Genomic DNA, 23,014 nt, shown 5'->3' on the forward strand with positions numbered 1-23,014 from the left:
CACACACACACACACACACACACACACACACACACGCATGCCATCACACATACGGCACCTTTACACAGACAGTAGAGTTCCTTCCCTGAGTAACAGACCATGGGGCTTTCCAGTGTTAAAGGTGCTGCTTCTCAGTGTCCCCCATCCACAGTTGCCACACAAATCTGCTCTCACAGCATCAGAGACACAGGCAGGCCAACGACCTCAGTTGTTCTGTCTGTCGGTGACATGCTCACCCTGCCTTGTGATGCTCTGTCTTCTGCCCCTCAAAGGCTTGAGTTGTTGGCAGAGCACTGAAGCCCCGCACTCATCTTCGGAGGAAGCGGGTCCCAACCACTCTTTGATTTGGTCCCAGCCAGATCAGAATGGGCTCCACCCCCTTACTAGCTTCCTTGGGGAAGGAAGTGGAAGCCAGTGGCATCCAGTCCTGTCTTTCTATTTTATTTGTCTACTGGGAGTCAAGTTTTTTCTGTTGAGTCAGAGAATTGAAAAAGTACTCACATAATGTGAAAACCAAGAAGGGCTCCTCATAGGGAACTTTAACATATCCCTGCTGGGTGCCACCCCTGCTGCGAATCCCTTCCCACTTCTAAGAAGTTCCTTGTCTTGAGGCTTATCGCCCAAGAATAGACAGTTGTCCAGTTTGTTAAGTTCCTGTGCTTCCTAGGTAAACAGAAAATTACTTTTCAGTAAACTTGGAAGGTCTTGACCCACGAAGGAATATCCCCAAGGAGTTCCCTACCGAGAGAAACACAGACATCTGACATGGCAGTGTAAGGATCCTTGGATCCTAGGCTGCATGGGATTTGCAGGTGTTGGATGGGAAAGCCCCTCCAGCATTGCCCACTGGAACAGACCAGTCGTCCCAGATACTCAGGAGGCTGAGGCAGGAGGACTACAAGTTTAAGGTATGCCTAGGCTATGGAGTGAGTTCAAAACCAGCCTGGGCAATTGAGTAAGACCCCGTCTCAAAATAAAGACAGGGCTGAAGCTGTAGGTGAGCAGTTGAGCACCTGCCTAAATCCCCCAGTGTGGGGCTGGGATGTTCAGTGGTAGAGCGCCTCCTAAAATCCCCTAATGAGGACTTAAAGTAAATCATTAGGAGAGCATTTGGTTGGATCCGCCAGAGTGAGACTGGGTATGTGACTCACTGTGGCATGATATGGTAAGCCTATTACGTACAAGGCCCTGGATTCAGTTTCCAGTACAGAACAAAAAAGCCTTTTCTAATTTTCTCCAGTTAAAGAAGAAGGCTGAGAGCCTTCTATCCACCCTATGTTCAAGCAGCTTCGGGGGCTCTATGTAGGAGCAGACCCACATGGCTGCTAGGTTCATGAGGTCCCCTGGCTCAGCTCAGGAGCAGTAGCTCTGTGTGAGGGTTTGGAAGGATGGGTTGTATAGACAGTGACCCTCTAGCACTGAGGCAGTTTCTGCAGATGGAAGGTCATGTCTACATCCATGTACTCAGAGCCAAGTGCCACTTTGTCACTCAGCCGTCTGAGGGAGCACAGGCTGGGACACTGGATGGTCTGAAGCAGCCAGAGGGTCTGAGCTGAGCTGCAGAGAGCAGCTCACACAGCTCTGGGGAGGGAAGGCCTTGCTTTCATCCCCAATGGCCTCTCTGAGAGTCCTGAACTCTTTCACAGGGTCAGGTACTACCATGCACCCACTGAGAGCCACGGGCAATGTCAAATTGAGTCAGAAAGAAACACTGGTCCTTTGTTCTCGCAGCAGCCCCGTGTGTGAGGGAACAAAGAGTCCTGTGCTGTTTAAGGTCAGCCCTGCATGTTTGCAGGGCCCCAGGAACAAAGACCTGTAGGTTACACTGGGGTCACCCAGACTGGTCTCTTTAGCTGAAGTCTCACATACCTTTAAAATGAGGCCCAGAGCCAGCCTCAGTGGCACAAGCCTTTCCTCTAAATGCTCAGGGCCTAAGGTAGGAGAATTGTGAGTTTGAGGCCAACCTGGGCTACATGTCCAGACTCTGTCTCAGAGGAGAAGGAAGGAGACAGGGATGATAGCCTGCTCGGTAGCACGGTCCTGAGTGCAGATCCTCAACACTCACAGGAACACTGGGCATGATGGTGCAAGCTGGAGCCCCAGCAGCAGAGATGGGGATTGCTGGAGTAACGCTTGCCAGCTAGGCTAGCCAAACTGGTACCATACTCTATCTCAAAAGTAATGTGAAAAGTAATTAAGGTAGACACTGACACCAACCTCTGGCCTCTACATGCATGCACATGCATGTATATATGTACTATGTATGTTAACACATGCATAAAATATGCACACAAATAGAAAATGTTAAGAGAGGCTCGAAGCTATCTGGCCAAATGATGTCTGCTTTTATGTGGGAAGACGCCATTGTAGTGCCTTAGATGTGAAAAAAAAACAAAACGAAACAAAAACCCAAAGATTAATCAAAATGGTTAGAGGACAAGTGGCAAATGAGTCATTCCCAAAATAAACCACTTTTGAGGTGGAGGAAACAGAGGCCCAGAGGTTAAGGCACTTGCCGCCAAGCCTAATGACCTGAGTTCAATTCCTGGGACACACAGGTGGTGGAGAGACCCAGGTGAACCTCCACACATATGCACGGCACATGTACATGTGAGCACACAGACGTACACACTAAAAATAAATATTTTTAAAAGGAGTCCCTCAAACCTTCCTTGGGCCTCCCCTGGGGAGACAAGGCAGAGTCAACCCTAAGGGAGTCACGAGGGTCAGGAGGCCAGAGTCACTGGGAAATGACTTTCTCCTGCTCAGGTTACTGAGTGACTTTCCTGAGAGTGAAAGGTGAGCTGCCTGGAGTGCACACACAGCTTTGCGAGCGGTCTTCAGCCTGAGGGTCCAGGACACAGGGAAGGCATCTAGAGTGCACCTGCCATCTAGCTGAGCAGTCACACAGACCCCCAAGAAGCCCCAGGACAAAAAAGACACACATGACTGTGTAAGAACACATCAGTTGTAAGCACAGGTTCTCTCTCAGGTTATAATGTCTCCATCTATAAAAGTAAACCAGGGGAGCTGGAGAAATGGCCCAGCACTCAGAACCTGCCGTTAAAGCTTGAGGCCCTGAATTCAGATCTCCAGAACCCGTGTGCGTGTCAGGCAGGATGGCCCCCTGTAATTCCAGGTCTTTGGAGGCAAAGTCAAGGGGTCACTGGAGCAAGCTACCTAGCCAGACCTTCTCAGTGAGCTCTGGGTTCGACTGAGAGACCCTGTATAGCCAGACCTTCTCAGTGAGCTCTGGGTTCGACTGAGAGACCCTGTACCATATGTAGAAACAGTGGGAGCAATTGAGGAAGCCTCCTGATTCTATATACAGGAACACACACAAGCACACGCATGCACACATGCAAACAGGCAGACCCAAGTGAACATAATTAAACATGAAAGTAATGTTTAAAACCCAATAAGAAGAAGTAAGACATGAAGTTGTAGAGTCAAGATGTCTGTTTTCCATTGCTATGTGACAAAAAAAAATGCATTATATGACACCTCACAGGGTAGAAGTTGCCCCAGCCCAACTGGTCACTTCCTAGGGCCACCCATGGCTATATTCCTGTGTCACTGGGCTTTGCTCTCAGGTGAGACTCCAACAAGCCAGTATTTTCTTCCAAGCTCACACCAGCTCTTAGCTGAGTGTGTCCATATGCCCCCTGTGACTTAGGGCTAGCCTTTTCCTGCCACAGTCTGGGGGCTACCCTTGGTCCCCTGCTCCCAGAAGCCACCCACAGCATGTGTTTGTTCCTGAAGAGACAGCGGGAGTTTCTTTCCGGTCTCTCATTTGCCACCAGAGGTCTGCGTGCAGCTGAGGACAGCTACAAATGAAGGCCAACAGAAAATCATACTCACTTTAAACATTATGAGAATGAATCAGAGAGCTCTGGGTTCGGTGAGAGACACTGCCTCATAAAGTGAAGAAACACTGAGGGAGAGACTTAGCATCAACCTCTGCCCTCCGAATGCGTGCATTTGCATCCCAGACATGCAGAAATGCATACGTACATGATACATACAGAAGGGTTGGCCATGCTTCATATTCTGTCTCCAGCTGGCCAAGTTGACCTTCTACATACACATAAAAATGACGGCCCCACCCTTTCTGCATAATGTAATATGATCGCAGTCATCCCTAGAGCCCACTAGTTACAAACCAGACATGGGTCTCTCTGCCTACAGTTATAGCCTGGCTATGACAGGGAGCAGTGATCAGGCTAAAGATTCTGTCAATCAGTGAGGGCTAATGCCTCAAAGTCACCTTGCCTGGGGGCCCAAGCTGGGGCACACATCTGCAAATCTGACCATGTGAGACCTCTTCCCCATAGATTTGCCCTCATCGCTAGCCAGTGCACACCATCCTTCCTCTGTCTCCCAGAGTTCCATGCACTCTGCACCTCCTGCTGGCCCAGACTTCACATGCCCTTCTTGTTGAGAGTCCCACTTGATCAGGACAACTTGTCCCTAGTGCCCCAACCTTGCACCATGCCTGAAACCTACAGGCTGCAGAATCACAACCAATGCTTGGAGGTCTAGGTCAGTCGTAATGTACAATCATTGGAATGATTTCCTCCTATTCCAGTGAGAGCAAGGCAGGACAGCAGCGTAAGAGTCCCATCCCCAGAGGAGTGTCCATTGTCCAAAATAACTTGTGACCTCTTCCCGGTTTAGATCCCCACCCCGACCAAGCCCCGGAGGGCTGCACTACTCCGACGAGGACATCTGCAACAAATACAATGGCGCTGTGCTGACAGAGAGTGTGAACCTCAAGGAGAAGTCGGTGGATGGGTCGGAATCCGAGGTCAGTGTCATGCTTGCTTCCAGGCACTTACCACCATGCTTCATGAGCCTTCCGATTCCTCCACATGTCTCAGGCTCACCACTGTCATCATGGGATTGGTGGACGGTCCACTGTAGATGAGGGAAACACACAAATCTGAGTGGTTGCATAGCTTTCCCTGGGAGATCGAAAACAGCAGTTATGCACACAGATAGGGAGATACCAACAGACCCAAGAAAGGTTCCATCCAAGCAGGCGATGAACTCCATTCCTTCTCCTTGCTGTGATAAGAGACCTGAGAGAGACTGAGTCCATCAAGGTTTATTTGGCTCACAGTTCGGAGAAACAGTCCATCATGGTGGGAAGGCACAGAGAAGGAGCAGGAGGAAACTGGAAGCAGAGGACTTGTTCTCTTCTTTTCATTCAGCCCAGGACCTCAGCCTAGGGAATGGCACTGGCCACATTTAGGTTGGGTCTTCCCAGCCTAAACTAGAAACTTCCTCACAGATAGGTTTGCCTCCTGTGTGATTCTAGGCCCTTTCAAATTGGCATTTCATGTAAACCATCGTATGAACTAGTGAGTTTATTGGGGTTCCTTACATGAGTACAAATGATTTCAAACAGTATAACACCCCCCCAATGAGCTCTACGCCCAGTCAACTGCCTATCTTCTAAAGAGTCTCGGGACACCGAGGGCTCTCATGAGGATCCCTAGAAGATTTCATGACTATTGTGAGCTCTCCAGCTTCCTCCATGAGAGAATGCTAATAGATTCAGACTCAAGATGTCTCATACACATCACCGAAGCTACTTCTCTTTAGCATGGTAAAGGTCATGTCCAACCTGAAGGACACAGTGTCACTACACAGGCCATAGTCATGGCCTCCCACACATATAGAGAGAGCCAATGCTACCAGCCTGTTCATTGGATATCAGGTCCTACTCCTTAAATCTCAGGGCTGGGGTAAGAGATGGGCAAGACCAGTGTTCCCTGAGCAAGAAAGATCACCCTGCAGGACAGAGCACAGATGTTGGTCCACCCATCCCTAGGTTCTGTGTTTGTTAGATGGTCTTTCTCACATACTACAGATCTTGGTACATGTTCTATTGCTATGAGGAGATGCCAGGACCACAGCAACTCTTAGAAAGGAAAGTATGTAACTGGGGCTCACTTACAGTTCCAGAGGTTTAGCCCATTATCAGAATGATGGGAAGCATGATAGCATGTAAGCAGACTTGGTGGTAGAGAGGTAGCTGAGATTTCTACATCCAGATGCTCAGACAGAAGATACAAAGAGAGCCACTGGGCCTGGCTTAGGCATTTAAAAACCTCAAAGCCCATTCCTAATGATACGCTTCCTCCCTCAAGGCCTCACCTACTTCCACAAATCCACACTTCCTGATCCCTCCCAAGTAGTGCCACTCCATCTAAGCATTCAAAAATATGAGGCTATAGGGGCCACTCTTATTCAAATCACCACACCTTACTTCTCTCTGCCCTGAAGGTCACAGATACTGGAACAGATACTGGTCCACCAAGGGTCACCAGCTGCCCAGTATGGGTACTGGAAGTGCCACTCTCTTTAGAGATGAAGCTATTATTTTCTGGTGTGTTCTAGATCTTGGTTAGAATGGCAGAGGGCCTGAGATTATGGGACTAAAAGAAAGTAGAAGTATATAAACACACTCCTGAAACCAGGGAGATGGCTCAGTAGATAAAGTGGGGGGACTTAACTTCAACCACCAGAACTTACGCAAAACACAAGGTGTTGCAGTCTGTACGGTAAACCCAGCACTGGAGAGGCAGAGACAGCATATCCCTGGGGCTTGCTGGTTAGGCAGTGTAGCTGAACTGGTAAGCTGCAGGCCAGTCAGGGACCCTGCCTGAAAGAAGCATGTCACTTAACATTATATATATGCATGCATGCATACCTGCTCACTCATGTTCCAACACGCACATACACTAAATACATGAAATTAAGAAGTAGATGCCCGCACGTCCAACACAGTGTAGTACTTCCTACTCTCCCCTGTCAGTCACCACATCTTGTGGGAGGAGCTTCCTGCTCTATCCTCCTAGTGTGTAAGAGGGGATTCACACACAGCATTATGGACCAGTTAATGAAATAAGGGAAGCTCAGGTTTACACATGTGTCACTCACACCTCTTCACTGAGCAGTCCAGCCAGTGACCAGTGACATGGGGTCCCACAGGGTCACTGGCCCTCACTGTACTCCTGAGCCCTAGGGCCTGCCCATCTCAGGCTGTTCCCCATTTTATAAGCACTCTCCCCAGCAGAATGTGTCTCACATATGCAGAAAGGGGCTTCAACTGGGAGAGCCAGCAGCTGTGAGGGACTCCAGGAGGTGTTAGCAACCCCTGTCTCTGTGGCTCACACTGACCAACACGAAGCAGCCAATCAGTGGTTGTCTGGGAGGTGTCCCCCAGGGTCCTATTTGTCAGCCTCAAAAGAAGCAAGAACCACAGGCCATTTGCTGTACACATATGCCTAGCTCTCTCTCAGCATGCACCTCTAGATCAATATTTAATCTAAAATACACTCTCGCCCTCATTCTTGACCTGATTTTGGGCCTTATTGAACCCCAGGGCTCAATGAAACAGCTCCTTTTCAATTGTGGCTTATATATGAACTCCGGTGAGTAGGCACTAGGTGGGCGCTGGTGAGGTCCAGCTGAGGATGCTGGGTCTATAACATAGCCTCAGGGGAACCTGGAGCATCGAGCAGTGGCGTCCATGTCTGGAGAGGCACAAGGTGTGTTTGTCTCTGCTGCAGGGCTGTCACAGAAAGCCCGTGGGACAGGCTTGCCTCTTCTGGGCAGAGGTTAGGAGCGTCACCTCATGGTAATTGCTCTTCAAAGCCATCCTGTTCCATCTCCACAAATGGAGCCACATCTTGTGGACAAAGCCTGGCATCTGTCCTTAGCTGCTGGCCCACTGTTCCTGCACTGTTTGTCATTGGTGACAGGGAGTGTGGTGAGAGCTGTGTCTGTAGAGTTTCCTGTGCATTTGCATACATCACCTCATGGTTCTGAGCTCTGACTGTGGGCCGGGCCTCGTGTTGGTCTCTCTCCACACACTTGGTGCTCACGCAGCCCCAGGCAGGGCCATCTGAGGTTCTCCAACAAGCAGAAGGTAGCACTGGGTACCAGACCCTCCTCAGGTCTCCAGAGCCCATCGTAACCCCGTATCTCTCACCTCCAGCTCCTCTAGCCCAGGGCTAGGTAGCGGCTGGCCTCTCCTACATCAACCCAACTGAACTCAAGAGTTCTCAGATTTATATCTGCTCATAAGACAATTTTCCAGATGGGGATGAGTGAGGGCTGGGGTGTAGCTCAGTCAGTACAGCATGTGCCTGACATGCGTAATGTAACAAACAGGATGTCCTGAGTTCTGTCCCTAGGGCTGTACAGACAAGGGTGGTGGTGCACACCTCTAACCCCAACACTTGGGAGGTGGAGGCAGGAGGATCAAAAGTTCAAGGTCATAGCTGCATGTCTATGTAGCAAACTTGTGGCCAGGTTAGATTTATGAGACCTCATCTCAAAATTAATGGATGAATTGGTTCATTAATTAAAATTTTAAAAATAGGTCAATAGGACATGCCTGAATCTATTTCTCTTAAGTCTATGAAATGGTTTGGAATTCAAATTTAACTGACACTTTAAAAGATAATATACATACATACATACATATGTACGTATATGCCACGCATACATAAATACACACATATATATGCATAAATACATGCATATACTTATACACACATGCATGCATAAATACATACATGTGTGTTACACATGCATAAATACATACATTCACACATACATGCATACACACACACAGGCAGAGAAGGAGGAGTGAGGATGGAGAAGCCAGTGAGGAAAGGGAGGCACAGAGGGGAGGGATGCTGTAGAGGAGCGCCATTCCGCTAAAAGGAATTCTGCAAGGAGCTTACCCTTCTTGGCCCTGTGACTTTTTGGGAAGAGATGAACAAATGTCTGTGGACCCCAGATAAGGCACTGGTAAAAGACCAATGAAATGATCCTGCCCAAGTTTAGCTTAGTGAACCAATGAGTTTACTGGAGTTCCTTACAGGACAGTATAGCTATATCACCCAAAGTACAGCCCAGCACGGTGACAGCTCTGGAAAGCTGTGTCCCCAGAGCTCCCCACAGGCTTTGCAAACAACCTGGGAGGTGGGATGATCTCCTCTCTCTTCCAAGCAATTATTTCTGCTAATGTGACATTAGGGAGGGGACCTCAGAGATCTTGTAAGTTTCAGGAGTTTCCTGCAGCTTTTGAGTTTCCTATACCTCTTGAGTCTTAATAAACCTCCCTTCATGAACACAGGTTTCAGTTGGAAGATAAAGGCTACACAGCATCCACATGGGATGCTCAGGGCTAAGAAGTTTTGGAAGCTTTCCCAAGGTACTCACCTGGCCGAGTTCCCGCTCTCTTCCCACATCTGCCTCTGGGAACCACTGAAACACATTTGTGCAGCTAAGGCAGCCAGGGGCCTATGAACTTGGCTGTGTACCCTTATCACAAGCCCTATGCTGTGTGAAAAGCATGCTCTTATCACTCCCTAGGGACACCCCATGGTTCACAAGGCCTTTGGGGTAGCAGTTCCTTCTAGGAGCCAGGGCACTAATATAAACAGTCTCCAAAGACCTGAGTCCAGGCCCTGATGCCTCTTAATACCCTTCCACCGGAAGACCTCATGACTGCCAGCTAAGGACCCCTGCGGCTTCCTGGCTCCTGGATGAGTCCTGGCTAGTCTGCCTCCCAAAGGCTCTTTGTCTTGCTGTATCTTTTAAGTGTGTGAACTGAGGGAAATTGCAAGGATATTCTAGGACCTCAGCCAAAGGACCCATTGCATCATTCTGGAAGTGCCAGTTTAGATGGCTAACTTCACTTGGATCAACCTCTCATTTCTGTCTGAAGTGACAGAAAGAGCCGTGGTGTGTTATGTGACATGTGTGGCAGGACACTGACAGGCTCCTCTGTCCCTGTGAGCGTGGACTTTTCTCCATGCCAGAATTTCTGGAAATGGGTTTTATGCCCTGGACAGGAAAGGCCCTTTTCTCTGCTTTCCCAGTGAAACGCAAGCTTCCAGGAAAGATGACACATCTAGAAGGGATTGCATAGGATGACTGGCCCCTCCTCTCTTGGGGTTCTAGGAAAGACAGGGATGCTGGTCTTCCTGGGTGCATCTGGCATCAGCCACTAGCATGGCACTAGATAACATGGTGACCCTAATACTTGGGGTTTACATTTGAATCTTCAAACTGCCTTCTAAGGAGGAAACATTTGAGGTCTATATTCTAGGTTTGAGTGCTGGGGGTGCTCTTGGTTGGTACAGGGCTTGCCTAGTACACAGGAGCCATGAGTTCTGTCCCCAGCACATCTGCAGTATGAGCACTTAGGAGGTAGAGGCGTTAGGAAAAGTTCAATGGCACCCTCAGCCACATAGGGAGTTTGAAGACATTCTGGGCTAATGAAACCCTGTATGGAAAAAAATCTCAGACATACTTGTAAGTACAACAGCATTCAGGTGGATGCTGTCACCTAGCAACCCTGAGTGTTCCTGGCACATGCTCACCTCTCTAAATGCCTTGCCTGTACTTCTATAACTTGGCTGTGTTTCTGCCAACCTCTAGTTAAGGGTCCAGAGCTGTGTTGGAAAAATAATCATCAGAGCTGAATAGTGTTGACTACTACCCCCTGTGAAGGTCAGAATCATTCAGCCTGGAGACAAAGCTACTTCCAGAATAGTGGGCTGGAGACTACACGGGATGCCATTCCCAGTGAGATGGCATATTAACCAGGGAAAACGAGTTTGCAAGCTTCCGCCTGCAAATCTTCAGAAATAGTGCTCAGGGCAGACAGTGGGTCTTCACGAAAGACCCACTGGGGCTGAGGAGCTAGTTCAGCAAAGTGCCTGCTGAGCAGACGTGGGGTCTGAGGTCATGCCCCGGAACCTGCATAAAAGTGTGTGGTGCTAAGAGTCTCTAGCAGTGTCACTGTGGGGGCAGAGACACGTGGATTCCAGGAGCTCCCTGGCCAGACTGTCCTACCAGATAGTTGAGCTGGGATTAGTAGTTGAGGAGTTTTCTGAGCTAGCACAGGTACCAGAGTTCAGATCCCCAGAACTCACAAAATCCATGTGCAGTGATGTAGAATCCCAGTGTTTGGGTATGGCCAGGACCAGAATCCTGGGTGCATAGTGGCTGTCGGTGAAACCAAATCACCAAACTTGAGGTTCAGCGAGAAGCTGTGTCTCAAAAACTATAGGAGAAAGAGGGAGAAAGGGAAGGAGGGAGGGAGGAAGGGAGGGACAAGACATTCATCATTCACCATTAATATCTGGAACACACACACACACACACACACACACACACACACACACACTGCACAAATGCTGCCCCTCAGAAAATCTTTTAAAACTCCAAAACCAGTTTTCAAAATTCTTCCATCTTTAGCTAATTAAAATGATTCCTTATACCTAGTTGGTTCCCTGGTGGTGCAGGACACTCTGATATTTTGCTGGCACCTCACTGACCCTCTCTGCAATCCTGAGCTGACCCTTGCTGCAGCTTATCAGGAATTCAGTCAGTCTGGGGCAGCGCTCAGTCACCTTCCTTTCTCTCTGTGGTTTCCTGGGAAACTAGCAAATCAAGACTTAACATCACAGGCAACTTGGAAGGAAAGGAAGGAGAGAAGGAAGGAGGAAGGAAGGAAGAGAAGCAGACCAACTCAGTGGCAATGCCTTTTAGCCAATAATTGTCACTCACTAAAATACACCTGCATTAAAAAATAATGTCACACAATGAACAAACAGAGATGGCAGTAGAAAGAGGATGGTAACTGGATGTCACCTCCTTCAGGGAAGCCACAAGGCCCGAGTGGGAGTCCACATCACCAATCACCTGTCTGATGTCCTGTGCCTTCCCCCCTAAATAATGGGCAAGAAACAAAGCAGACAGTCTTAGCCTTTCTTCAGGGTTGCTTTCTTAGAGTTCCCTTGGATGAGCTTTGGAATCCACTTGCCCATTGAACTAAACTGAAAGTCATTTTCTTGGGCCACATGCACTGTGCAGATTCCCAGAGCAAGGCTCTGATTAATCAGTGCAAGGTACACACACTATTCTCTGATGGGCTCAGTATAAGTCATCTGCCAACCTGTGAACCATTTTCTGTCTGGTATGGCTTCCTTTAGGCATGAACACAAGAACTGAGGCATGGCTCTACATAAGGCAATGACTCACAGTTCGAAGGCACAGTCCACCTTGCCAGGGTAGCATGCAGCAGGAACAGAAAATAGCTGGTCACACGGCAGCCACATCAGGAAGCAGAGAGAGATGGACCCGATTCTTAGCTTTCTACCTTTTATTCAGTCTAAGACCCCATGGAATACCAACCACATTAAGGTTGGGGTTTTCTGTCTCAGCTAATCTAATCTACATAATCCCTTATAAGACATGTCCAGAGTCTTGTTTATATGGTGATTCTAGTTCCCAAAAATACTGACATCAAGATCATCATCTCTTGCCGTGTCCCCTGTAACCACCAACCTTAGCAACAGCCCCCTCTCCATATGTGGTCCCACACTTTTGGCTCATGAAGTACTCAACTCTTCCCCTCGCTCTGACAAAATGCCTGACAGAAAAAGCTTACTGACTGAGGTTCACTGTGGCAGTGAGGGTGTGCCCATCATGGTGGACCAGACACAGCAGCATCCACAAATGCAGATGGACCAGGAAAGAGAGAGCTTTGATGAGAAGTGGGGTCAGCTCGAACCCTCAAGTTCTCCTCTGTGCTCCCCTGTCTGTCAGCTGGACTCCATGTCCAGAAGGTTCTCCCAAAACAGCACCAACAAACACATGAGCCCATTGGGGACATTTCCTATTTGGCCCCTGGCATTTTGTAAGTGAAACAGCATTTCATTAATCTCATACACATCTACAGGTACAAGTCACAGCACATTTGTTCCCTACAGTGTTCTGAGTGTATTCAGACTGGAGAGAGAGCTCGGCCAGTGACGTGCTTGCAGAACATGCATGAGGAGCTGAGTCTGACCCCAAGAACACAGGCAAAACGCTGAGTGTGGTCACACACACACACCCACTCACAGTGCTAAAGAAGCAGAGACAGGAAGATCTCTGAGGCTCACTGGCCAGACATCCTAGCCAAAACCAAGACTCCCAACCAGTCCCAGTGAGAAACCCAGTCTAAAAATACAAGATGAATGGCTCATGAGAAATGACAACACAGGTTCTCTTCTGGCTTCCACGCACCCAGACATATGTATATGCACACATACATACACATACATACCTATACATACACAAACAGGTACACACACACACACACACAAATACACAAATACATCCACAGAACTGTAGTAGTCCATTCCAGCCCACCAGAGGATTGACCTCCTCTACATCTCTGCAGCTGCAAGAAGGGGCTGACAGATGGATAGAGAGCAGAAGGCCCCAAGGATGTCCAGGTGGAGGTCAGAGGACTCACAAAGGCACAATTTCTAGACCACGGTTCCACTGGTCTAGGTGTCTCCTTCATCACTTGGGTTCCTTTGAGCCAAGGCACATCCATACAAGTTCATCTCCCAGTCTCCAGTGGAACTGGCAGAGGTTGTCATGGAGTCATCAGGCACTCTATCCCCACTGTCATTGGCTAAAATTCCCCTGTGGGTGTGGCCCGAGAAGCTCATTTGAATTTGTGGGATTAGAAAATAAGGAGGCTGACTCAAGGTCAAATGCTGCATGCCACTTCAGAGGAGAATAAAGTTAACCCGATTTGTGAAACTGAGGAAGAAAACCACCTTCCCCCAATGCTAGGAATACAGTGAAGCTCTCGCCAGAAAAGAGATGGCTTCTATGGATCTCAGTGTCCTTCGCCTCAAGCCTGAGGACATTTAGAATCCAAGACAGTGTCTAATGACTGCACAGGCTCCACTCAGAGCACACTACCACAGAGTGCTGCTCTTGCCTCATTCTGTTCCCTTTCTTCCAGTCGTGCCTTACATAGAGCAGAGCCTCCTAAGCCTCAAGACCAAACAGCTGGAGGGTAGATCTTAGACATAGCCACAAACCCTGGTCCCTGTGACATAGGGCATAATACACAGTAGAATATCTGCCTAGAATCCCCAGTGAGGGGCTGGGTGTGGCTCAGTGGTAGAGCCCCTGCCTAGAGTCCCCCAGTGAGGGGCTGGGGTGTGGCTCAGTGGTAGAGCCCCTGCCTAGAATCCCCCAGTGAGGGGCTGGGGTGTGGCTCAGTGGTAGAGCCCCTGCCTAGAATCCCCCAGTGAGGGGCTGGGGTGTGGCTCAGTGGTAGAGCCCCTGCCTAGAATGACACAGTGAAGAATGTGTGGAATTCTGATCTCCAGTGTGGGGTCCCCCCACCACCCTCAGCCCCTGTTGAACTTCATTGTTCATTATTATGTGAGAATAACAATACACCTCAGGATTACTGAGCAAATGCAAAGGCTTATGTGAGTAAATTAGTCTAGTGTGTAACACGTTCACTGAAAACAACCTCTGTAGTATGTGTGGTCATTACATTATGAGAGAACTGGGGAGCTGTGCTTCTCAGATTTCAGCCTTACTCTTACATTAAATTCGGTTAATTTAAACCCAGAGGAGTCACGGTCATACCTAGCACCCCCACTCAGAGGGTTTGCATGCTGGGTCCCCAAAATGCACAACTCTCACTTGCACTTACTTTGGGGTAACTATTAAGAATCCCATTTTCTAACTATCTATATATCCAAAAGTTCCCAGGAGCCTCTGGGTTGGCCCTGAACATCCTAGGGCCACTTCTATGTACAACCCAGGGACTGCCTCTGCCTCGGCTCTCACAGTCCAGAAGCATCTCTGAATCCCAGAGTACAGCTCCCATAGAGACATCAAGGCACTGGTGTGGGTCATTCACTCTCAGACTGGTAAGACTCTTAGGCAAGGAATGGCAGCTGTCAAGACCCTGAGGTATTGTGTTTCTGTGAGAAGCCTTGTGTCAAAGCCAGGGCACCCATGCCTGCTTCCTGACAAACCTGTAGGTGCCTCTGTGGGGACAGAGCTGTGGGGCATCCTAATGTGTGGCTTTCAATATTCTCTGTCAGAGGCAACGAGGAGCCTGCCAGGGCTCCAGGGAGCTTGTTGGCACTTGGACCAACCTGCCAGTCTTACCAAGTATGTTCCCAGGGTCCCTGTTTGGAAACCATGGAGCCAAAAATGTGTCTAGCAGGATAGGTGTCTCACCAGGAGTCCACTGAAGACTCAGCAAAACCTACTCTGTCTCCTCCAGTGACCCTTCTCATGACAACACAAAGAGAAGAAAATAATTTTCTTTAATTTAAGAAAAGCCACATAGACTAAGGCAGGCATTGCTTTGACTCACACCTTTTATCCTCGAACCTGAGGCAAGAAGATGGTGATCTCAAGAGAGAGGCCAACCTACATTTCATGGTAAAATCTCTCTCAGAAAGTAGAAGGGAGGGAGCTAACTGGAGGATTCTAACACATGCCTCTGGCGCACTGTACAAAATGAACTAGGACTCTCCATCCCTTAGCCTCTCCGGGAGCCCAGCGGAGCTCTTGGAGCTGCCGTGGAGGGTGCTGGGGTCTCAGCACTACAGAGGGAGGTGCAGGCACTGGTACATCCTGGCAGCTTCCACTGCTGCAGACTCAGAGCCTCTGTGAATCTATGGCAAGAGGCCACTAAGGGTCGCTTCCTGGCACATTGCACTTCTCTCTTTGATCCCTAGCAGCTCACATCTTGGTCTTTCGGATCTAAGGTCAGGAGCATCCCCAGCCCTTTGTAGGTGTGTATTCTGAGGCAGGATAGGAAGAGGACTATGGTGGGGAAAGGAAGAAAGGGGAGAAGCATGCCTCCCTAACCTGAAGTCTGCCCGAGGCTTCCCACCCCTGAGGATGAAGAATTACATTATATTAAATATATGATATAAGTAAATATAGAATATACATTATATTAAGCAGCAGCGAATTGAGCTTAAAGTCTGAATGTGTATGATCTCAGGTGGGGCCTCATTTCTCCCCCAGACATTTCTGGGACTCTCAAATAAAGTTCCCTCACCACCTTGCACCCCCTGAGATACTTTACCTTGTCAGTTGAAGCCCTTCCAGGTGACACTGGGGACCCACCTGTGACCTCATTGTGTTTTTAGCAACCCTTTGAAGATAACAGCATCAAGCCCACCAGATAGGCATGCATGGGTATTGTAAAGATGCAGAAGGTCAATTCTAGAGAAGCCCACACCTGCACTGTGCTCTCGGGGTGTCTCTCCCCACCCCCATGTCTTAGATAATCCTAGTGTTTCTCATGAATGTTCAAATATCTCTTAAGGGCTGGAGAAATGGCTCGGGTTCAAAGCATGCACTGTTTTTACTGAGGGCCAAATTTTGGTTCCTGGCACTAAGCAGGGAGCTGAGTTACAGATGATTGTGAACTGCTTTGTGGATGCTAGGAATGGAACTCTAGTCTTCTGGAAGAACAGCTGTATGTGTTCTGCTGTGAACGCAAGAAAACCCAAGTCCAAACTTTAAGTACCACCTAAAAGCTGAACATGCCAGCAGGCCCGTCGGGAGGCAGAGACAGACAGATCCTAATGACTCGCAGGTCGGCCAGCCAAGGAGAAATGGCAAGTTTTAGATCCACCCTGTCTCAGAATAATACGGTAAATCCAGAAGACATTCAACATCTTTCTTTGCTTTCCACATGTGAGCAGATGTAAACCTACACACATGCAAAAACACCACACAAAAATAAATAAATTAAATTAAAACAAACTCCAACTCTGTTTCTCACTGGCTCATCCCGAAATTCTTTTCTACATTAAAACCAAGGGTTCTTTTCCCCTCAAAGAAGGGAGCTCAGCCTATGCATTCGTTACTTTTCTATCACTGTAACAAAACACTAAGACTAAGGCTACAGAAAGGGTTTGTTGGGACTATGGCTTCAGAGAGATAGAGACCCTCGCCATGCTGGGGAAAGACAGGACAGCAGGCAGGCATGGTAGCTGGAGCAGGAAGCTGAGAACCACACTAGAACCACAGGCACAAAGGAGAGACCCAGAGTGAGGCAGGGGCTGCAAATGGGGCCAGTCTTTAAACTCTCAAAACCCCCCAATAATGCGCACGTCCTAACCTCGTCCTGAAACAGTGCCACCAGCTGGGGACCAATTGCTCAAATTGTGGGGACATTAGAATTCCAACTGCCATAGATGACACCCTACCATTAACATCAGCACTTACGGACTCTGTGGGGACTCTGTAACCCTCTCCCTGGGTTGGGCATGGCATCGGCCAGTCCTGAGCTTACAGGAGAGAAAATGCCAACGACAGCAGGTAACCCTCAGGCCACCTCCACCTTGGGTATCTAACGGGTGTCTCCAACTCACCCTCGCTTCCTCCCTCTCTCCTGTGGCTCACACTGTCCCTCTGTCTCGTCCTCAGGCCTCTGACTCAGACTACGAGGAAGCCCTGCCCAAGCACTCCTTTGTCAACCACTACATGAGCGACCCCACCTACTACAACTCTTGGAAGCGGCGTCCCCCTGCCGCAGCCCCGCACAGATACGAGGCGGTGGCGGGGGCCGAAGCTGGCCCGCACCTGCACACAGTCATCACCACACAGAGCGCGGGCGGAGTCTACACACCAGCTGGCCCCGGAGCCCGGGCCCCCCTCACCGGCTTCTCCTCCTTCGTGTGACGTCACGCCTCCACCAGGGTAGACGGGTGCAGAACTTCTGGAGTCTATTTTTGTTAAGACAATCAACTCCGATAACTGAGCTGAAATTTTTGTTTAAAATAATAATAATAATAATTCTGATAAGCGATCTTACCTATTGGTGAAAACTAGGATTCACTTAGGAAGGTTTTTTTTTTAATGGCTTTTTGTAACATCGCTGCAGGAAGCGGGTTTCTTTGTTTTCTTTTCTTTTTAAGAGAAGGTATCTCCCTGGTGCAATAGCTCGGCACCGCCTGCGGGGACGCTCTCGACACACCCCAGCCCTGGGCTCCTCTGGCCTCCAAACCATCCAGGATGGCAAGGGAGGGCTGGCAGGAGGGTGGAGGGGGACAGGTAAATCGTTTCTGTGGCCCACTTCTCTCTCTACCTCCTTTCGGAGAACCAGCCAGCCTGGACCACTTTCTCCGTCTTAGGACAACTTGAGGCTCCTTGCTCTCTCTCGTCTGTGCTTCAGAGAATTGCTTTTCCCCTCCCTGGGTTCTGTCCAGTTCTCGGCAAGGTCCAGGCGAGGCCACTCCGAGAGCTGTATCTAGCCACGGAGGGCTGCTCTCTGTGACCCCTCTTTAGGGTGGTTGCAACCCTCGAGTTTTCCTGTTCCCTCCCTCTTGCTCTCTTCTCTTAAGCTAACAGTTACAAGAACAGGAAGCCCCTGCCCCACCTGGCTCTGGAAGCCCCCCAGGCCCATCCAAGGCCAGCCAGGTCCTTCTGGTGACCATAGGACACAGCACACAGCCCACCCCCGCTGAGCAGGAGAGGAGCGGAGACGCGTGGTTTTTGCAGTTGCTTGTGGCGGTAGCAAGTGTGCATTGTTGAACCAGAGTATTTTTTAAACCTTTTTATCTTTTTTTAAACTACGTCACATGAAATGAATGAGTCGTTGCTGTCTCCAGGTGCCTTTTAATTCATTGTTTAGCTTTGTACGTGGGAAAGACGAGTAGCGAGTGTGTCTCCAAATAAAACAATCGGCTCTGAGAAACCAACCGGGGCCGCGAGTCACCTAGCACACCCCACACATGGCGCACAGTAGGGACAGCCCTTCCCTTTTCCTCCTGTGCTAGCTGCTGTCCTGCTTCTGACCCCTGGTGCTGTCCCCTCTACCCCGCCATTCAAGGCCAGCTTTTTAGCCTTAACGAGTTTTCTGAGAATTTTCCTTTACTTTTCGTTGTTTAAATGTCTCCGGCTAAATGCAAAGTGGCACTCAAGACCCCATGAGTGTCCTGCCACCCATAGTCCAGCGCCCACTCCACACCCCCCATCTGGATGTGACCAGCTGGATCCAGCCGCGGTGTGCCCCAGAGCTGGTGGTAGTGTGGCTCCACACCCCACACCTCGAGCACTCAGAGCGGTGAGAAAGTCTGTCCTCCCAGGGCCTTGGCACTCTGTGGAGCGGACTAAGCTGTTCAGTGCTGCCAGTAGGAGCTTCTGTAACCCTTTTGCGTTCCCTGTGCAACAGAGGACATGGTTCTTGAATTGACAACTTGGAAGTTGCTGGTGTGGCCCCAGGACACAGGAGGTTCTACTTGGGGTTTAAAAAAAAAAAAAATGAATTAATTAAAGGCCTTTCACTTTTTCCAAAATCGAGAGTAAAAAAATTTCCTCCCTTCTCTTTCTTACTCTCTTCCTCTTTCTCCTCTTCCTCCTTCCCCCTCCCCTCCCTTCTCTTATCCTTCCCTCCCTTCTCTTTTCTTCCCTCCCCCTTCTTATACTCCTCCTCCTCTTCACTCCCTCCTTCTTTAGTCCCCCCTCCCTCCTCCCTCTTCTTCTCCTGTCTCCCTTTTGTCTTCCCTCCTTCCTTTTCTGGGATGAAGGGGAAATATTCTAAACCAAAACTCCTAGATGCTCTGCCCAAAGCCACTTCTGTGTGGGGACTACCACCCTCGTGGTCCACAGTAGACTGCACCATCTCCTCCCTGGCCCCAAAGGAGTGAAGTGGGCAGAGGCCACATGTCACCAACTGAACGTCTTGGAAGGTGCCACCCAACAGAAGACAGGGGCAGGCTGCTCTGTATTGCGCTTGCTCTCTTAAGCCATAAGGACTTGATTGCTTTCATTGGTGGAGAAACTTTGGGATGGTCCGAGGCGATCCTCTACTCTGCCTTGCAGGTCCTCACAGTGACTGCAGTTAGCAGCACTGCCTGAGTCTCCTTTCTGATCAGTAACTTGTTTTCTATGGAAAGGTCTGTTCAGGATGCCCTGGCCCTGTGACTGCTGATGGACAGCTGTCAGCTGCTGTCATCAAGCCACTTAGAGCGGAGGTTCTCAACATATGGGTGGAGACACCTTGGGGTTGCATATCAGATATCCTGCACAACAGACACTTACACTGCAGTTCATAACAGTAGCAAAATTACAATAGTTACAAAGTAGCAACAAGAGCAGTTTTAATGGATGGGGCATCACCACAACATGAGGAACTGTATTAAAGGGTGACAGCATTAGGAAGGGACTTAGAGGGACCTTGTCCCGTTAGAATTCCCTGCACTAAAGGCAGAGTTTGCAGGTTTCCTGTTAGATTTCAGCCTCTGGAGCCACAGAGCATTGGCAGATGTCCTTCCTGCCTGTAGGTACTGGATGGACACATCTCACAGCTGCAAAACCGACACTGGGTCCAAGGCTGGGTTCTGAGAAGAGATCCAAACAGACACCCTCTGACTTCTGTCATGTCAGAAAAATCACCTCCATGGGTGTCGGGGGATAAGTGGCAGTAGCCTCAGTGGCTCTGTGGAGGACGCTCAGCACCCCGGCAGACTTCACAGAGCGCAGACACCCAGAGAGGAAGCAACAGCTGCTCTGGTATCTCCACACCTCCTGCTGGCCTTCCTCAGTGTACTCCCCATTCCATCAGAATATATGTAGTGGGGAGGGAGTGGGAGGGGGTGGGGTAGGCTCTCCCTTACCTGGAGCCCCAGGAGGAAGCAGAGCAATAGCCCATGAGGATGATGTGTGTTCTGGAAAGTTCTTTGGATGTGGTGTTTGAACTTGGTCTTGATCAGCCTGCGCATGGTGTGTTTGCTTAGAGGTTCTTAGCTTGGGATTTCATTACTCCAGGATTCCTGGATCCCCTGCTGATCCCCAGTCCACAGACTAGCAGCAAGGGATGAGTCTGAGAGGCCAGAACAGTATGGGGTTCCCAGCAGGGAGCTTCCACCCCCACCTGCTGGCCTAGGGGAGTCCCGAAGCTTCCCCTAAAAGCTTCTAAAATGCCACAGAAAACCGGATCCCATCACAGATTAAAAACGAACTCCCACACCCTCAACTTGTAGAAAGGCAGAGTGGTGCTATGGGTACAATTTTTAATAAAAATATTTTGTTCCTTACGTGCTTGTGACTTTTTAAATCTTTCCTTCTCATTTATGTGCATGTGTGTGTGTGTGTGCGTGTGTTCGTCCAGTGGACAAAACTGCAGAGCTGCACATGTGTGTGGGATCCCAGTCCACCCTCGGCTGTCATTCTTCAGGTACTGTCTTGTTTTTGGCAGGGTCTCTCCCTGGCCTTTAGCTCCCTGAGGATAGGCCAGCTGGCCAGTAAGCCTCCCCCCACCCCCACCCCGGGATCTGCCTGCCCGTGCCTTCCCAGTCCTGGGGTCACAAGTACACACTATGTGGCCTTTTACACTGGGTCTTGGAATTGAACGTAGGCCCTTGTTCTTACAAGGCAAGCATTTTTATTGATAGATCCATGGTCTCGGGTGGAGGGACAAGTTTTCCACAGCGAGTATGCCCACCATGTTGGAAGCAGAGTTCCTGGGTCACCATGCACTCCAGGCTAGCTGGCCCACTGTCCCCTCTCCTGAACCACGTGTTGGAATCAGAGCTACAGAACCTTACACAGAGCCGCTGTTGGAGCAGCCGAGCTGATACCATTGGCTCACCGCACACTTATGTCAGGATGATTTCAATGCGTCCGTGTCTCTGCCTGTGTGAAAAGCTCAGTGCTTGCCACAGACTCCTCTCCCTTTAATGGCTGAAGTCAATTAATAGCCAGCACAGTGAAAATTCCAAGCCGTTAATTCTGGGCTCTATGGTCTTAAAAATCTCCTACTTCTCCTCAGATAAGACAATATTCTGCAGTCATTAAGCAAATCACTACATTATGGACTTGACTCAGATCCAGATTCCAATATTTCAGAAGGAAGAAAATCATATCTGGGAGCGGGGAAACGGCTCAGTGGGTAAAGTGCTTGGCACAAGACTAAAACACCGAGTGTGATCCCCAGACCCCAAGAAGAAAGCCAGGCATGGTGGTATGGCTTCTACTCTCAACCCTAGAAAGGCGGAGGCAGGGGGTCCTTGGGGTCCGTTCACAGGCAGGCCGGCCTAGCTGAGCTGGGAAGCTCCGCACACACACTGGGATGCTGCACACACACTGGGATGCTGCACACACACTGGGATGCTGTTCTCCAGAGACAGCAGTGCACCCTGGAGCCTGAGCAGGGCTGAGACTTATTCCCTATCTATCAAGGGCAAAGCCACCAAATCGCAGGACACCCTTAGACATCAGAAGAAACAACTTGGGGAGCAGCAGTGAGGCACCCCTCCTCCACCCCACCAGGGTGGCCTGAGTAGATGTTAATGAGGGAGACTGAAACTCTCCCTCCCTCTCAGTTCAGCTGTGATACAGAATAAGCAGGGGACAACGGGTCACACTGCAGGCCGCCGTCACCAAGTGCTGACACGGCATCATGCCGTCCACACATGCACAATGTAGGAGGGCAGCCAGGCATGGCTTAAATAATGCCAGAATCCAAGTGTCCAGGGCTCACCTACACACCAAGAACCAAGAAAGTCTCAAGCTGAGTGACAAAAGACGAAAGAAACCAACCTCACATAGTGGCAGTTAGAGCCACCCGTCACTGACATAAACCAACCATCAAAATATGTGTCAGTGCCTGGGGAGATGGCTCAGCACATGATGTGCTCGTCCTGGGTCCCAGCGTCACCTCTGTGACTGCAATAGAGTCTCTGGGTGAAAAGGACCTTACAGGAGAAAGGGCTCAGAATTCTGGGTTGCAGTCCATCGAACGAGCAAGGCAAGGCAAAGCTAGTCAGACCAAACCTGCCGCATCCGTAGCCAGGCGTGGAGGGAAATGTGAGCATGCGCACTCAGTAACCTGTGCTCAGATCAGCTTCTCCGCTCTTCCGCAGGCCAGGAACCTTTGAAATTGGCCAGATTTTTCCCTCTGTGGTTTCCTGTCAGAGAAGAGACAAGTAAGCTGACAGCAAAATGAATTCAGAGCAGGAAAGAGCGGGGAGGGGGGAGAGGAAAGGAGGGAAGGGAAGAACAGGGGGAAGAGGAAAGGAAGAGCAGACGTGAGAGGGAGGAAGCCACAAGAGAAGGTATACCACGGCAGTGGCACAGAGCTCAAGTTGGAGGTCTTTCCTATAGAGTTGCTTGTTAAGCATTTTCCACCATCCTGCCAGCT

The 23,014-nt window shown here is 49.6% G+C and overlaps 1 protein-coding gene across 1 annotated transcript in view; it reads left to right on the forward strand.

Moving 5' to 3' along the window:
• The window catches only part of SDK1 (sidekick cell adhesion molecule 1), a gene marked incomplete at both ends in the record, with an annotated part of 923,105 nt that extends 905,552 nt beyond the window's left edge, over positions 1 to 17,553 (forward strand). Inside the window, 2 exons of the mRNA XM_080940510.1 lie at positions 4,678 to 4,807; positions 17,299 to 17,553. Of these exons, the coding sequence (XP_080796636.1) occupies positions 4,678 to 4,807; positions 17,299 to 17,553 (385 nt within the window). The remainder of the gene's footprint in view (positions 1 to 4,677; positions 4,808 to 17,298) is intronic.
• Positions 17,554 to 23,014: the final 5,461 nt, after the last annotated feature.

The sequence above is a fragment of the Micromys minutus genome (genome assembly GCF_963924665.1).
Source record: "Micromys minutus genome assembly, chromosome: 29".
In the NCBI taxonomy this organism is placed as follows: domain Eukaryota; kingdom Metazoa; phylum Chordata; class Mammalia; order Rodentia; family Muridae; genus Micromys; species Micromys minutus.